This window comes from Cryptomeria japonica, chromosome 10 (genome assembly GCF_030272615.1).
Source record: "Cryptomeria japonica chromosome 10, Sugi_1.0, whole genome shotgun sequence".
NCBI lineage: Eukaryota > Viridiplantae > Streptophyta > Pinopsida > Cupressales > Cupressaceae > Cryptomeria > Cryptomeria japonica.
Genome location: NC_081414.1, coordinates 791,087,265 through 791,104,245, shown reverse-complemented (window position 1 = coordinate 791,104,245; position 16,981 = coordinate 791,087,265). Strand labels below are relative to the sequence as shown.

Sequence of the window (16,981 nt, the reverse complement as noted above, 5' to 3'; positions counted from 1 at the left end):
GAGTTCTGAATTTCACTTAAGTCCTCCAATTTTGGATCCTGGGGCTGAAATTTGAAAATGTGGAAAAGTTGCCAAAAGTGCCTTAAGGTCCGAAAATTGCTTAAGTTGCCAAAAGTGCCTTAAGGTCCGAATTTCACTGAAAACACCAATTTCAGACCCTAGGGCCGAAATTCAAAGTTTTTTAAAATTTGCAAAAAGGTGGTTTAGGTCCAAAAATGCCTCCAGTTTGCCAAAAGTTCAAAAACTCCGAAATTTACCTTGAGTTTGCAAAATCAAGCAAAAGGTCCGAAATTCCAAGAATTTGCATGAAGTGTTTAAAGGTCCGAAATTTCGGATAAAAGTTTAAAAACCGTGAATACTCCGAAATTTGTAAAAACGCCTTGAAACTCCGAATTTGCAGAAGTGTTTAATGGTCCAAAATTTCTCAGATTTTCCAAAAGAGGGCTTAGGGTCCGAAGTTTTTAAGTTGCAAAACATCTACAAGGTCCGAAAATTACCTTTCAGTTTGCAAAAACTCCCCAAGGTCTGAAAATTGGATAAATTTGCCAAAAACGTTAAGTCTCCAAAATTCGTCATAGAGCCCAAAGTCGCAACGCATAAGGCAAGCATGGGGATTCGAGATTGGTAAAATTCCCATTCCTCCGAAGAACATAGCGCAAAAAGTATAATAGACAACAAAGCGTGAAAAAACGTAGAGTTCGTAATTTGGAAGATGGAGACGTAAAGTTTAAAGTCTGCAAAAGTGCCCCCCCATTCTTCAAAATTCGCCAGAAAAGCATGAATGTTAGGATTTTAGAATTTGCAGAAGCTCTTCAAACCTCCAGAATCGTGCTATAAGAAGTTTTCAAAATGCCATAAACCCATTCAAAACGCCCAAGACTCCAAAGGTAAAATCACGCAGAAGTAAATCGCCCGAACACTATCAAGACCAAGGATCAGATTTCACATTCGAAGAGAAAGGAGAAGCATTTTCAAGATACATCTCACAAAGAGCTCCTCAACCCAAGACGTCGTAACTAAATTTAATATTTGTTAAATTAATTAATTAATTTTTCAAATTAATTTAATGAAGTGAAATTGGTTGATTGATCACAGGACGTCATCAAAGAACCAGGAGAAGGCCTCAAATGCAAATCAAGGCTAGGCACTGAAGATTGGAAAAAGAAAAAGATGTGGAAACGTGCTGCAGAAGCGCGAGAGCAACCAAACATTGGGAACCGTGCCGTTGAACAAAGATAAAGTCCACCACTGAGACCAAAGACCAAAGAACATTCTGAATGTTGCAAATTTTATGCCTTCTCGAGAAAAAGCACACAGCTGGATTTAAGTCCAGAAATTCAGTTTTAAAACTGAAACTACTTTATTGTAAACTGCCTATGGATCCCGCGCAAGATATTTTTGTGGATAACTATTCCCAACCACCAAGAAGATTGGATAGACCTGAATTAAAGCCAAATAGTGGCAGGTAGTTGAGATAGTTGCTGGTTGGATAACTGAGAATTAATTCGGCATGGGTTAAAGCTGCTAGCTTCTGGAAGGCAGATCAAGACCCTTGGATGCAGTCCATCCTAGCCTTCGATTCAAAATTGTAATATCTATAAAAGGCAGAGGCCTTTCTTTTGTAAAGTTTTAGATGGTTAGATAGTGAGATGGTTAGATAGTTAGATTTTAGAGTTAGAATAGGTTAGAATTTAAACAGTAGCATAGAGATGCTGCAGAAATTGTTGTAATAGGCAGCTGAAATCAATATATAAACATTGATTTGGTGTTTATTGTCTTGTTTTCATCTTGTTTGCATGGTTTCTCTCAACATTTTAGATAGATCTTTCTATTTTGGGTGTGTAGGTATTTGATAGATTCAGGCTCATACCATTGAGGATATACTGATTGTGTATCCTTTTGTATGGTTAACCTGAGCCTTTAATTGTGCTTAGTTCAATTGCAGGTGTCCGTCTAAGCTGTGCCAGAATTGGGTGCTTAGTCGTGCGTCTCCAGTCTAAAAATCTTCCAAGTCCCTTTGAAGATTGTACCGTTCCTGCAAGGTTGTGAGCTATTCTGGTCAAGCAGGAATTGGTTATGTTGAATCCGTCTACCCACATACTCGTGTTGTTAGTTTTAGATCTCCTAACCCTTTCCTTTTGCTCTTTATTGCGTAATTCAAGAATCACAGCAGACCAGTTTGTTGCAAATCGTAAGTCCCCTTGTGTTTCCAACAAAAACACATCAAACCATTGAGTACTCCTGCAGTCAAGACCTGACAATCAAAACCTTGAGGTCGTCCCCTTTGATCAAACCAAAAACAGCATTAGGGACTTCCTTATCTCAAGAGAGGATAGGATACTCAACTAGTTATTCTATTCTGTGTTGGCCATATGGAGTTTGCAACAATGCGATTTCAGACACGTCAATAGGTTCCTAAGTCCTCATTGATCAGCGAGAACATTGTGCACAGTGGAGACAGATATATTTCCATGGTTGGTATTGTTCATTGGCCGTGAAAAAATCAACTTATGAGAACGCCCAGTTGAGTTGTACAGAGATGGAAGGATTGATTTTGGACATTCAGATGAATATCCTTGCCTCAATTGAGGAATTATTGGGTGTTGATGTTAGTGATGCTAGTGGTTTACACTTAGCCGAATTAAGAGACAAGATGAAACTTATGTATTTTTGTCAGTTGGACTCTTTGAAGAAGAGTCAGATAGATCAAAGTTTAAAAACTCGGACTCGCCACGGACTTGGCAAACCAAAAATTTGGACTCGGACTCGGACTCGGACTCGTGAAAGACTCGACAAAAAAAAAACCTTAGTTTTACAAAAAAACATAAAGAAATTAATGCATTTAGAGAACATAAGAGCCATAATTGAAACATTACACATGTCATATGATCTACAAACGCGCAATATTTGAAATTTGAAATACTAAATCTAAATACCCAAATTTCTTCAATGCTAATTATGTTGTTATATGGAGCCTAATCAGACTCGAAGGTTAAATTTTCACTACTTCCATCAACGCAGTTTCCCCCTATATTTTTCGGCAGGGGTTTGGGGGCAGTGCCCCCAAGTTGGGGTCAAGGGGCAGCGCTCCCTGTCGCGATACAGGGCGGAGTCGAGGGGCAACACCCCGCGAGGCCAAAAATACTTTTATTATTTTATATAGGTGTCAGGTGTTATTTTTCTATTGGCAAAAAAACCCTTCATGAGATATTTCACTCCCTCAATTATGCCAAATGAAGGCAAAAAAATAAAAATAAAACTGACTTTTAAAGCTTGCATGATGTTTTTTCTGGGTCGCGTGAGTCCATCTGAAAGACTCGCGAGTCCGTGCAAAAGACTCGCGCGAGTCCTTGCAAAAGACTCGCGAATCTTTCATATGGACTTGCCAAACTCGTGGCTCCCATGGACCCGCGAGTCTGTGGCGAGTCCACGAGTTTTAAAATTATGAGATAGATGATTTGGTCTCTTTGTTGATTCATGTTCATAGTTTGCAGAAGCTCATGCCAAATTGGGAGAACACTTTGGACACTTGCTCGGATTCACTAGACGTAATTGATTTGCAGCAGGATACCTTGCCTAGCATTTCCATAGAGGAGTTAGATTCTGTATTGGCTAGATTATTGGAGTTTGCTAAGAGAGAGAGAGATGCAGGGAGGAATCTTCTAGAAGATTCTCTATTTGATGACTAGGTATCTTTTTATTGGGCCATATGTTGGTGGCGCCATTTTTTATGTAAACCCTAATTAGGGCAATTCTAGGGTTTTGTTGGCATGATCTTGGTTGTTGATCTTGGATCAATCTATTTTGTAAGAGACTCTATTGTTGGTATATGCTGCAGCTATTTGAATCTAAATCATTGTTCAATTGTTGGTGATTTTGCTCTTCAAATGTTGTCTTTGCATTCATGGTTCTCAATTCCTCCAAGTTAGATTAGAATTTGTTTTAATGTTTATTAGATTGAATTAAAGATTTGTTGAATATATTTGTGTGAAATCCTTAATCCATACCACTAGCCTCTTGCCGTTGGTAAGTGCGCCTTGTGTGGTCAATTGGAGATTTGAGTAAGCTTAACTTCAGCTATTATGCGTCCCTTGACAAGCATCAACTTGGATGGTGTCAACATTTGATGGTGATAGTCTGAAAATCCTTGAGTATATACCTTAGACGATTGCACTAAGCTTGTGTCAATACCTATTTGTGAGACCTTGCCTAGTTTGATTCCACTAAACTTGTTCATCATTTCCTACATCCTAGGCCTAGAATAAATTTCTTGAACCCTATTCCTTTTTGCCCATTTTGTAGTAAGAATTAAGTCCAGAACTACATTGCTAAATCCTAAGTTGTCAGCATGCCTATTCCGCATATTTCATGATCGAAGAAGATAATCCTAACATTTATGTTAGTCCCCAAGTGAACACAAGTATTTTTGTACACTTATACAATTACTATCATTTATCTCTCCTAGAAAAGTTTTTAGTACAAACCAAATGCCTTTTAATGTTCAAGGAGAATATTATGAGGGTGATAATTTATTGGGTCTGTGCTATTAGTATTGTAGAGCATAGACAAGAGATAATTATAATACTATATTTGTGGTTTAGTTTTAGAGTATTTTGCACATGAACTTTTTCCTTTTAGTTATTCCATATATCTTGTTCATTGTGACATAATTTATTATGTCTATTGGTATAGGAATTCAATAGGTTGCTTTTTTCATTGATATAATGATATCAGGCATTGATAAGCTTCTATAAATGCTTCAGGTGGGGGACATGCTGGACTTGGAATCTATACATAAAGCCTATCTTTTGGATTCTTTGCACACGTAAGTGTAAAGCAAAAGTGAATGATACTGGTAAATTTATAAAATTTTAAAGTTATCTTTATGAGTGTTGATCATGTTCAAGAAATTGAATCTTAAGGCTATTCACGTGGAAAAGGGGTATTATGTAGAAGATAGATGGTAAAGATTTGCATCTTTGTGTGCAAACTACTAATATGTTTTTTTTTTCTTTGCAGATGCTTTCTTGATTCGGACATGAGTCCTGTTAAGGAGATTATTCGCAACATCATGCAGTGTGTTTTGGACTTCAGGTCTTGCTTTGGTTGTAGAGCTCAAAATTATGAGGAAGGTGAACCATTTGAGCTGACCAATAGGATCAATTACTCCCAGGTGAATACTTTACCCTCCAAATCTCTATGCTCAATACATCTACATGATCTTAATTTGTTTGCATCGTCTCCTAAAACCCATCATATTTTCTCTCACCATTCACCTTATGGTTTAGCTTTTCAAAGTGTCTTCACAATGCATAGGTGAACCTATTCCAGTCTATAAGTGAAGAATTTGAAAGTTAGTTTTCAACTTGGACAGATATTACAATCTATAATTTTGATATTGACTATAAATTTGTAAATTGAACAGAATGGCTATATTGATTATGAAGTGAAATCAGACCCTTTTATAGATCAACATATGTCCACAATTCCTGAAATGGTGATAATCTAAGTCATCTAAGAGTGCAAAATAAGAATACTAATAGTGATCGAGATTCATGCCCACATAAACCTACAGCAATGAAGGCAAGCCAGGCCATTCCTGTCAGCCACTCTCTTAACATTCACTGCTGAGAAAAAAATGATAATAAGACTGGCAATGTTGTCTGCCTTAAGTTTCTGTCACCTACATTGTCTGATTGATCTTTTAAGTGTGGTCTGGGCTCAAAGTCTTGCATGGACCACCCAAAATCTGAAAGATGTTATCTGCGCTGTTCTCTTGATATTGGAGAAACTGTTGTTTAGGACTTTGTGTCTGAATTGGATTAAAGTTGGAGCTGTGTACCTGCAAACACCAAGGAATCTTGTGTTTGCTGTACTCTGTGTGCGTGGATTGGACTGTGTTGGAAATGTAGATAACATTGGTAATGCAGAAGTTTATAGGCACTAAAGACTCCTTTAGCTCAGTCCATGCCATCTTCAATTTTCAAGCAAGCCTTATAGGTCATCTAATGGATACAATGATGAATTCTTGTTTACTAACCTGAGGCATTGAGGGAATAGTATAGCAGAGAATTCCCAATTTGAATATCAAACAACTTAAATTGAGATGTAACCTTTCCATACACATGAGATCTTTATTAAGGAACATTAATTTGGAAAAAATATTGAATGTAGAAATTGGAAAGTTGTGCCTGTCACATGAAGTATGTTGTTTGTAACCAGGGCTATATATGGGTTCGGATTGCCTTAAGGCAACATCCGAACCCATTTAGGACTGGGCCCTATCCTAAAGGGTAACGTGCCCCCAAGTCTAAACCCAGCCCTATACTTGCACACCATCCTAAATACCCAGGCCACAATAACTATATTGGCGCCAAAAAGGGAAGGAGGCCAACTTGAATTAATAAAGGCTAAAGACATATATAAATAAAGATATCTTGCAAAGACAATTCATTCAAGTTCAGCGAATTAGCTCTGCATGAAAAGGTACGAATTTACAAGGAGGGTGCGAACTTGTCTAGACTTGTGCAAAATTGTCCAAGAGGACATAGGGCATTTTGGTGTAGTCTTGAAGCCTGCAAAAGGGGCAGATCTGATATGTAAAGATCAGATTCAGAAAAGCAAGCTAAGTATTGTATGTTGTGCAATAAGAGTGAATACATAATCTGACCTGTGGGTCTTTTATGCTGGGTTTTTCCTCCTTGGAGTTTTTTTTAGGGTATTTGTGTTTGTCTCTTGGTTCCTTGTTTCATTCTTGAATTTACTTGATTGTAGTTTACTAAATTACAAATCTGATTACTGATCTAGGGCACGAATTTAACATGGTATCAGAGCTAAGGTTATACTAACCCTCAGATTTTAGTAAGCTCTTACCTCCAGGTTGTTGTTCGCCTTTTATTAAGAAAATGATAGGGGTGAAGTTAGAGGGCATCATTGGGTCCTCATCAAGGAGTCATTCTTTAATTCATTAAAGATTGTGGAGATTCGAGTGAAGAACCAAAGAAGGAAGTAACTGATATTTCTCCTTTCAGATTTTCAGATCTCTGGAATGCAAAGTATATACTGTGGAGTCATTACCTTATTCAGACCTTCAGAGTTTTGATTTTCAGAATTGGTCTAAACCCTAGGTTGGTATATATTTCATGATTCTTAACCCTTGATGTGATCCGATCCAATTTTAATAATGATTGAATCTTTGATGGTATGGTAGATTTATTTAGCTACTAGACATGCAACTACTATTTTGTATTGCTAACAAAATCAGTTGTATTCCCACCAATCTTCAAACCCTAGCTGACTGTGCTAAGGCACATCAAGAGGAGATTGCGAATTATGGCTTTTGAAGATAGACTACAAAGATAGTTTCTTTTGAGGAGCTTTCGGTTCCAGTGTCAGTGTTATCTAAACATCAACAGGTTTCTTTGTCAAGTTGTAATAATAAAGGTTTCATTATCAATATTTGCTTCTTATGGGTTTGTGCTTACTTAGTTTTGTAAAACCCCTGTTGGGTTGTGTGAAAGGAAAATAATATTCTCTTTGAATTAACTCGTGTTGGGCCAATCATGTTTTGAGGTTCCCTGTGATAGGTGTTTATCCTTGCAGGTCTACAAGCAAGTTTGTGCCTGTGTTATCCCGAGTTACCATCCTTATATCATCCCTACTGCATTCGAGCTTATGTCATTAAATGTTGTGACAAATGCAGTCTTATCATGCGTTATTTATCTGTTAAAATAACTGCATGACAGGTTGCTTTCAGTTATTTGGTTATAATGATGCTCTTTCCTACATAGTAGAAGTTAGAATGTATTGTTGTAAATAACATATGTAGGAAGAGTGAAAGATGAACAAGTCAATGGTCTCCTTCTGTGATTAGCATTGAGATCTCTTTAGGCTGAGGTAAGCATTTCACTCGTTAATTTCTTCTACTTCCACCAAAGCTGAATATAATTAGGATCTTGTTCAGCAAAGTATGAAGATTGTGTTCTACTTGATATTTATCAATCATATGTATGTAGTCATACTATATCTTGTGATTGGGTTTCTAAGAAATCTAAATTTCAGTTGTTCAGTTTGAAAGATGATTTGGCTTATGTATTTTGCTTGCTTGAATCTCACAACTGTTCTCTTTTATAAGTATATAAGGATCCTTTCAGGCATGGCTATTCGGATGGGAACTAGGATGTATCTTAGCCTCTCGGGGTTAAAGATGAAGGTTTTCTAAAAATTCACCGTGCAGAAGGTGAAAGTAAGAGAAAAGCAAGTAGCATCTTCAGTTGTATATGATTTCTGGTTCCTTTATTGATTCTTATTTGATTAAGGATTAAGAGGGAGTCCTATCTTCAATAAATACTTAGTATTAAAGAATTGACAGTCATTTGTTAAGTCTAGGGTTTTGTAAAGTTCTAACTTCCTTTCTTAAAGTATTTTGGTTTTTGATGTGATGATTTAACTCTATTTTCATCATTGGAATATAAGGAATAATTAGCGCAAGGATCTAAATTTATTGTCTTCTAGGATTAGAAATATGTCAAGGATCTAACCAAATTATTCCAAGTCAAGTATACTTTTGATATTTAGAATAATGGATTGTAAACCTTTATGAAAACTAACATGAAGATTTAGGATGTCTGTAGCAAAGTCTGATTTTGCAGATCCATCTGAAGACAAGCAGCTGATTGGTGGATGCCTCAGTTAATTCATGATCAAGGTTGAAGCATGTTGTTGCTGCCAAGCATATCTTGTTGCATTTTGAAAATCTCAAATGATTGTGAGCAGAAGATTGTAATCACCTCAAAAGGCTAACTCAGATTCTGAAGTGTCTCAGATAAGGGAAGTCACTTCAATCTCCTGTTGTAACTTGAATACCCTATGATCTCTTAGGACTACAACAAACAGTCCTCAGTCACGTTGAGTGCTGCTGAAGCTGAATTCATTGGAGATTGAACTGTATCAAGGAAATTGTGTGGTTTTTCAAATTCTTGTTGAATGGTTTCTTATAATTATTTATTATCAGAATCGTATAGAGATACCTGAAAATTCAGTGTCTTATGGTAGGATAATCTTGCGTTGCAAATGTTCTCACCAAGTCTTTTTGAAGCTTGAGTACTTTAGAAGATAGACTTGGGGCTGTGGAGAACATCGCCTTGATTGAGAAGGAGTCTCAACCTCAGTGATGCATTGTGTTTCATCAACCACCCTCTGCGGGTAATGTAAGGTGGTAGTGTAATCTTCTCAGGGAGAAGAGTAATTGTTACCATCCTCTGTGGGCAATGTAAGATGGTAGAAAAGATGGAATTTCATCCTATGCTTGTGTGCTGGATGGAAAGTGTACTAGGTAGAAGATTATGTTTATTCATTCTTTGCTTGTGTGCAAAATGGAGGACTATGGTTTATGTAACTTCATTCTATGCTTGTGAGCAAGATGAAGGATTATGATGTTACATTCTTCTCTGAGAGAAGATTGAAATGGAAGCTCTTCATCATTCTTAGCAGGCAATGGATGGTGTATATGCATGATAGATATAATAGAAAGAGTCCATGATGTGCATATATATACTTGTGTTTATTCATGTCTTGCAAGTGTACATGATAAAGTTCTGGATTCATCCTCTATAGGCAAGGCAAGATGAATATTATAAAAGGTTCCATGATGAGTTTCCATTATGTGATTTGGTTACTTATTACTTATGGTTACTGGCTACTTGTTGTGATCCTCTCTAAGGAGTGCTAGCTGAGTTCAGATTACAGATTACACAATGAATGTATTAGGAAAAGTACTTTGGGTATCTGCTTCAACTTGGGCTCTGCAGTGATCTCTTGGGCATGTAGAAAGCAATCTTTCGTAGCATTGAGCACTGCAGAAGCTGAGTACATTGCAGCATCTGTTGCATCCAGAGAAGCAGTGTGGCTTCGCAAACTCCTCGTTGAATTATTTGGTCAAAGTAGTGGTCCTACCACCATTCATTGTGATAATCAAAGTTGTATAAAGATGTTAGTAAATCCTGTGTTCCATGACCGATCCAAACATGTGGAAACACACTATCACTTCATTCGGGATATGGTGCAAAGAGGCGCCATTCAACTAAAGTACATCAGCACGGATGAATAGGTTGTAGACATCCTTACCAAACCCTTATCTAGAGTGAAGTTCGAATACTTTAGAGACAGACTTGGTATTGTGGAAAACGGAACCCTGATTGAGAGGGAGCTCCAATCTCAGTGACTCTATCTGCAGCACTTTGATCATTCTTTGCTTGTGTGCAAGAATGAATTGAGTCCAATCTAAGCTTGTGTGCTAGATGGATAATTGTAATTATGTAAAGACCCACTTGTGTATTACACTTTCTATGCTTGTGTGCTAGAACCATCCTATGCTTGTGTGCTAGGTGGAAGATGTAATTCTATGCTTGTGTGCTAGATGGAACTCTAAAGGTTCAGATTATGCATTCTCTTCTTCCCTAGTTAAGAGGGAGTATTGTTTGTAACTAGGTCTATATATGGGTTCGGATTGCGTTAAGGCAACATCTGAACCCATTTAGGATTGGGCCCTATCCTAAAAGGTAACGTGCCCCCAAGTCTAAACCCAGCCCTATACTTGCACGCCATCCTAAATTCCCACGCCACAATAACTATATTGGCGCCAAAAAGGGAAGGAGGTCGACTTGAATTAATAAAGGCTAAAGACATATAAATAAAGATATCTTGCAAAGACAAAGTCATTCAAGTTCAGTGAATTAGCTTTGCATGAAAAGGTGCGAATTTACAAGGAGGGTGCGAACTTGTCTAGACTTGTGCAAAATTGTCCAAGAGGACATAGGGCATTTTGGTGCAGTCTTGAAGCATGCAAAAGGGGCAGATCTGATATGTAAAGATCAGATCTAGAAAAGCAAGCTAAGTATTGTATGTTGTGCAATAAGAGTGAATACATAACCTGACCTGTGGGTCTTTAATGCTGGGTTTTTCCTCCTTGGAGGTTTTCCCAAGTTATTTGTGTTTGTCTCTTGGTTCCTTGTTTCATTCTTGAATTTACTTGATTATAGTTTACTAAATTACAAATCTGATTATTGATCTAGGGCACGAATTTAACAAAATAGTCCCTAGGAATGTGTTTGAATTCCGATTACGTATCAGAAACAGAGAATGTTCACAAGTTTGATGCTACTTTAGACAATTGTGTAAATGTATTTCAATTTTCAATTCAAGGTGCAAGTTATATTCAAGTTATTCTTCCTTTCAAGTATATGTTAATTCACAATATAATAAATCTGATTATTATATGGAATGTTGCAGATGGAGAAAGAGCATTTATTAATTTCGATGTTCTTCCCACATTTCACCGATCGATATATATATGCAAACAAAGAAGGTCAAGCAATACCTTGATCGGTCATTTCTATTAGACATGACCAATCAAGATATTACTTGATCGTGCCTCTTCAACTATAATCGAATTAACCAATACCAATCGGTGTGTATGCACTTAACAATAAACCCGATACTAATCAGTGTGTATGCGATAAACAATAAACCCGATACTAATCGGTGTGTATGTGATAAACAATAAACCCGATACCAATCGGTGTGATGTGCATTACGATTTGTAACCGATGTTAATCGATATTTAGGCATTGGTTAAGAACCCAATTGTTAATCGGGATTTATATGCAAGGTTATATATATGAATCGAGGGATACGATCACAGCTAGATCGTATATCATGCATATGATCAATGATAAATATATGATAACTGAATCATGATCATAATCTCATGTATATATATGATGACTGAAGTCTTATCATAGTCTATCGATGAGATAGATGATTGAATGGGAGACTTCATTTATCTCTCATTCAATCATTTATCTTACCGAGGCTATCATGTATCAACAAATTGTGAGCATGGAAAAGGACCGACCTTTTTATTTGGAAAATATATGTACAAACATGCTGCTAAATCTTATAAAAGGATTAAACTATTTCACCAGTCCAAGATACTAAATGAGGTGGCACAATATTACCAAATTACAACATTTAAAATCAAAAGAAAATTAAGGTGTCCATTCGCTTGATTTCATCATCGCTAGAACTAATGCCTACATAGACAGGAGGCAGATCTATTCTGGAACTGTTGCTTGGACCTGGAAAAGAAGAAATATCCTGTTGCTGCTCCAAATCTTCATGTAGTTTAGGAATCTTTGACCTGGATAAAAGTTATGGACTTGATTAGCACTTCCATTTTGTAGAGTGGCAATTTTCTAATTATCTTTACATTTTCTTCTTCTTTCGACTGTACATCTGCCCCCGCTATGCTTATTGTAGGCTCTAATTCTTTTATTTTTGCTCCTCTCAAAGTTAGCCAAATCTAATATCCATCAAAGTGGAGTTGGATAAAGCCTACATAATTACATGATAGATTATGGCTTCAAAATTGAATACATTGAGGGCTCTTTCCTTATTGTCAAAAACATTCCGGTTTATCCTTAATGCACAATTGCCATCAGCATTCAATTAATAAATGATCAGAATTTGAAAAGAAATTATGAACTTATGGTATTTTGTTTCATATATATGTATCCATTTATAGAGTTCAATTTACCTAACAAAAATGAGGGCCCTAGCTAGGACGTGAACCCAATACCCCCCATATATTGGTTTGGGTGCCTGTTGACGTGTATTTTGTACACAGCCTAACACAGAATAAAATACCTAAGGGTATCTTATCCTCTCTTGAGAAAATAGTCTCTAATTGCTGAAGATTCGCGTAAAGGATCAGTTAGGTAGACTCCAAGGTTCTTTTAGTGGGGTCTCCACGTGTGGACAAGCTCCAGTGGTATGATGTGATTTGCTGGGATCACAAGGGGACTTACATCTGATGATTGAACTTCCGATCTGCTTTGCTGGACACAGGCTCTGACTAACTTGGATTTGAAAAATGAAAAAAGGATAAGGGCGAAGAGAGGATCTAATCCTAATACTAAGAATGTAGGAGCAATGACTTGACTTTTTGATGAAACTCTAACTAGGTCTTGTTTTGACATCAATGGAACATCTACACAAGACTAGTGCGATCTTCTATGGGAAGCTTATGATGTTCAAATCATCACCGCAGGCATAGATACCATCCAAGTTGATGCATATCAATGAAGAGGCGACAAATTGAAATTGAGCTTAGGCTGAACGATTCCAGTTGACTATGCAAGGCAAGTCTGCAATCAACAAACTGCTAGTAGTATGGATATATGAATTTCACCATCAATCAAGCACATTTCCTCCATTCATCTAATTATCTACCATCTAAGATTGAAGACTTCAACAAGAAACCATGCAAATTGCAAGAAAACGACATATTTCACCATTACTTCAATGAAAATGGAGTTTGTTTACAATCAATGGCAACAATTTCTTGCCTTGTCCTCCTATTCTACTCTAATTACTATTCTATCAACTATATTCTAACTCTTCCAACTATTTACATGCTATCTCTAACCTATTGCCAATTCTTTCTAATTAGCCTTTACAAATGAAATGCCTGGACTTATATAGTGCCCACAATACAATTTGATGGCTTAGATCAATTCAAGATCAATGGCCAAGATTTTACAATGAAAACCCTAATTAGGGTTTGTTACAACCATTACATAACATTTAATGCTTGACCAATGATAAAATTGTATTGCTTGGACACATGTCCTCTCTAGAAAAATCGACCAATGGATAGCCGGGGTAGGTACATTGGAGTTTGTGCCACCTTCCATGAGTTAGGTACATTGAATCTGGACATGTTGAGGTGGACCACACTGACTGGAGGAGTGATGACTGGGATGCCACCTCATCTGACACTTGAAGCTTGCTAGATATTCAATTTGATGTCGTTGAGAGGCTATCTTTAATTAACTCTGGTTCTAACTCCTTTTGTCCTTGATGTGCAAGACGATGATGTACCTCGCCTTGGAACGCTGGATTGAGAGAGGTCGCCCCTGTCCTGGCTTGATCGTCCCGGCGAAGACCGTCCTGGCGAAGACCGTCCTTGATCCGGCTTGATTTTCCTTGAAGAGATCTCCATTTGATGCCTACACAACATTTCAAAATTAGTACCATGATTTTGCAATACATAACATAAATTAGAGAGCAAATTTTAGGAAACTTAATGATAAGTCCTTTATTAATCATTTCCTAAAAAAGACTGAGCTAAGGCAAAACAAAATTCCAAAATTCAAAATTAAGGAAATGACGATGAACAATTCAAAATCAAGACAATAAAACCAATATCGCCATACCTCAGGAGAGAGCTAACTCTAGAATGCAAATGAGAAAAATTTGCCTAGGCAAAATTGACGTATAGATAGTCTTCAACGTGATCTTTTCTTCAAAATATCAATTTCGCCACCTTTTGAGTTGTCCTTGACGTGATCTTCAATGCCTTTGACAATTCGCACCAATAGAAACTTCAAGATTCGCACCACCTTGCTTGGAATGAAATTCGCTCCTTTGAATACAACTTCACACTTCTCAAATCGCATGTGAATGAAGAATGATAATGTGAAAATGAAGATTTCACCACCCTCCCTTTATAGCTCTCACACCACAATTACCATATAGGCCGACTTGGAGATAAAACCACTTTTTAAAATGATTTTTAAATTAAAATGACAAGGCCGACCTCCCTTTGTAGCGCTTCAAATTCGATTTTTATTAATTAATTAATTAATTATTAATGCCTTACGTTTTTTAATTTGCAAATTTCGATTTTAATAAAGGCAAAAATAATTAATAAAAGATCAACGCCATATTAAATGCTAATTAAATTAGATTTTCAATTTTATCGAACTTAGCATTTAAGGAAATTTGAATTGTTTATTTGGCGCCAAAACTATGAAAACAAAGGGGACGTACCTCATCGCTCTGGTCCCTTGGAGAGGGACAGGAGCGATTTTGCTCTTGTGGGCCTCATTTCACTTCATCACCTTCGAAAATTATATTCAACGGATTCGCAATGCCTCCTTTCATTCATTCATGCCTTGAGATCGGTTGAAATTTGGCGAGAAAATCATCTACAACAAAAATCGCTCTGGTCCCTTCCTGAGGGACAGGAGCGAACTTAAGCATTTTGGTCCTTTGTTGACGTTTGATAATCTTCAATTTGTCTTCAACGGGTTCGATTGACCTCCTTTCTTGCCTTCGAACATAAAATTTGCTTGATCTTTGCCCAGATCGTACCTTATGAAGAATTTCGCTCTGGTCCCTTGGTGAGGGACAGGAGCGCATCGCCTTGGTCCTGCAGTGAGGGACAGGAGCGAATTTCGCTCTGGATCCTTAGTGAAGGACGGGAGCGAAATTTGACTTTAAGTTATATTCCATATATACTTTCAGGATGTTTGAGAGTGGTTTCAGACCTCCAGGAGTTATATTGCAAAATCTAGTTTTTGGAGGTTTTTTCAGTTTCCAGACTTAGTCAAATTTCAGGATCAGGGCATTCCAGACTTAGCCAAATTTCAGGATCAGGACTTCACTCAAGCCGGACCTGCTACCCTGTTGATCTCCCCGACAGCACTTCAAGTTATATTCATTTGATAAAATATACCTCTTTGGACCTTTTCACATCTTCAAGACGTTAAAATCCTGCAAGGACAAAGCAAAATTGGATTTGTAGCTCCGGTCCTTCACTGAGGGACAGGAGCGATTTTTCCCCTGGAGGCATTTCTGTGTTCATGAAAATCTTCAATTTATATTCAATGGAAAGATCTCGCCTTTCTCCATCACTTCCAATTCGTAATTCATCTTGACCCTGCAGGAATAGTAAAATACTTGAAAACGAGCTCCCGTCCTTCACTGAGGGACAGGAGCGATTTTGCTCCTACAGGCCAAAATAACATGATTTTAGACATTTTAACACTTCACAAGGCGAAAACAAATCATTTGAAATGCCTAGGATCAAAAATAAAAAATGTCAAAATTTGGTCAAAAATATTCAATTGGACAAAAATTCACATTTCATCTTCAACACTTAGACAAATTTAAGCTCTGCATCAACATTCCAATTGAAAATTAGACCATTCTGGCGAATTCATTGCATTCAAAATTTGCATTCTAGAAAAGGAAATTCAAAAAACTCCCAAAATCGACTGGATTCAAACCAAAACCCTAAAAAGCAAAGCGAAAACGAGCAAAAAACATGGGTCCCCATTTGCAATGGGGCGATGTGTGAAAACGTCACAACAGTGCCCTACTACTGAGGTATCAATCATTTGTTGGCCAAGATTTGTAATTTAACCTTCTATAAGTTTAAAATTTCAATGTTAGCTTCGTACAGCCAAATCAATTTATATAAATGTTTTCAGATTATGGTGTTTAATTTGCTTAGCCAAAATTGTTTTTTTTTGGAATTTAACCTTCTACAATAGACCACACTAGTGATCCAGGACTCTGCGAGTTCATAACCGGGTCGGCTTTGCATAGTCCAAGGGGTGTTGGACTCGGACTCAGCCGAGTTTGGCTGAGTCTCTTAGACTCGGTCGACTTGCCAAGTCCCGAGGGTAAGACTTTGTCGTGTAGGAACACATTAAAAGCAAAAAAAATTAAAAACTTATGTGTTTTCACTTGACCAAAAGAGGCATTTGAGCAAAAATATTGAGGCATAGAAGAGCAAAACAGATCGATTGAAGAGTAGATAGTGATTGCTTATTGTTTGTGCAAGTTAGTAGCTTGCATTCATGCATTTAAAGGAGTTAAAGAAGGATTTGGAGGAGGCCTCTACAAATTTGAAGGTGCATTTCTTCAATTTTGGGAAATTTGAAGAGGTAAGTTGCATTTTTTTGTTGCTTTTTGATTTTTTTTACTTTCATATTTCCATTTTATTGTACATTTTTGTTTTCTTTAATTTTATGTTGATGGAAAAAATAAGAAACCCTATTTTTGTTTTTTCTTTATTTTCTTTATTTTTAACTTAATTAAATTGTGTAGATGCTGATTTTTGTCATTTATA

General features: G+C 37.0%; 1 protein-coding gene across 9 annotated transcripts in view; it reads left to right on the top strand.

Annotated features, from left to right (window-relative positions):
* LOC131039215 (uncharacterized) overlaps nt 1-16,981 on the top strand; it is a 178,865-nt gene that overhangs the window by 136,873 nt on the left and 25,011 nt on the right. For 6 of the 9 annotated variants that reach the window (XM_059212140.1, XM_059212139.1, XM_059212141.1 and 3 more), the window contains 2 exons: nt 4,764-4,825; nt 5,020-5,173. The exons of 2 other annotated variants lie outside the window; for them this stretch is intronic. In XM_059212140.1, coding sequence (XP_059068123.1) covers nt 4,764-4,825; nt 5,020-5,173 — 216 coding nt within the window. Of the gene's footprint in view, nt 1-4,763; nt 4,826-5,019; nt 5,174-16,981 lie in introns of those variants that run through there. One more of the 9 variants, XM_059212145.1, reaches the window with a different exon arrangement.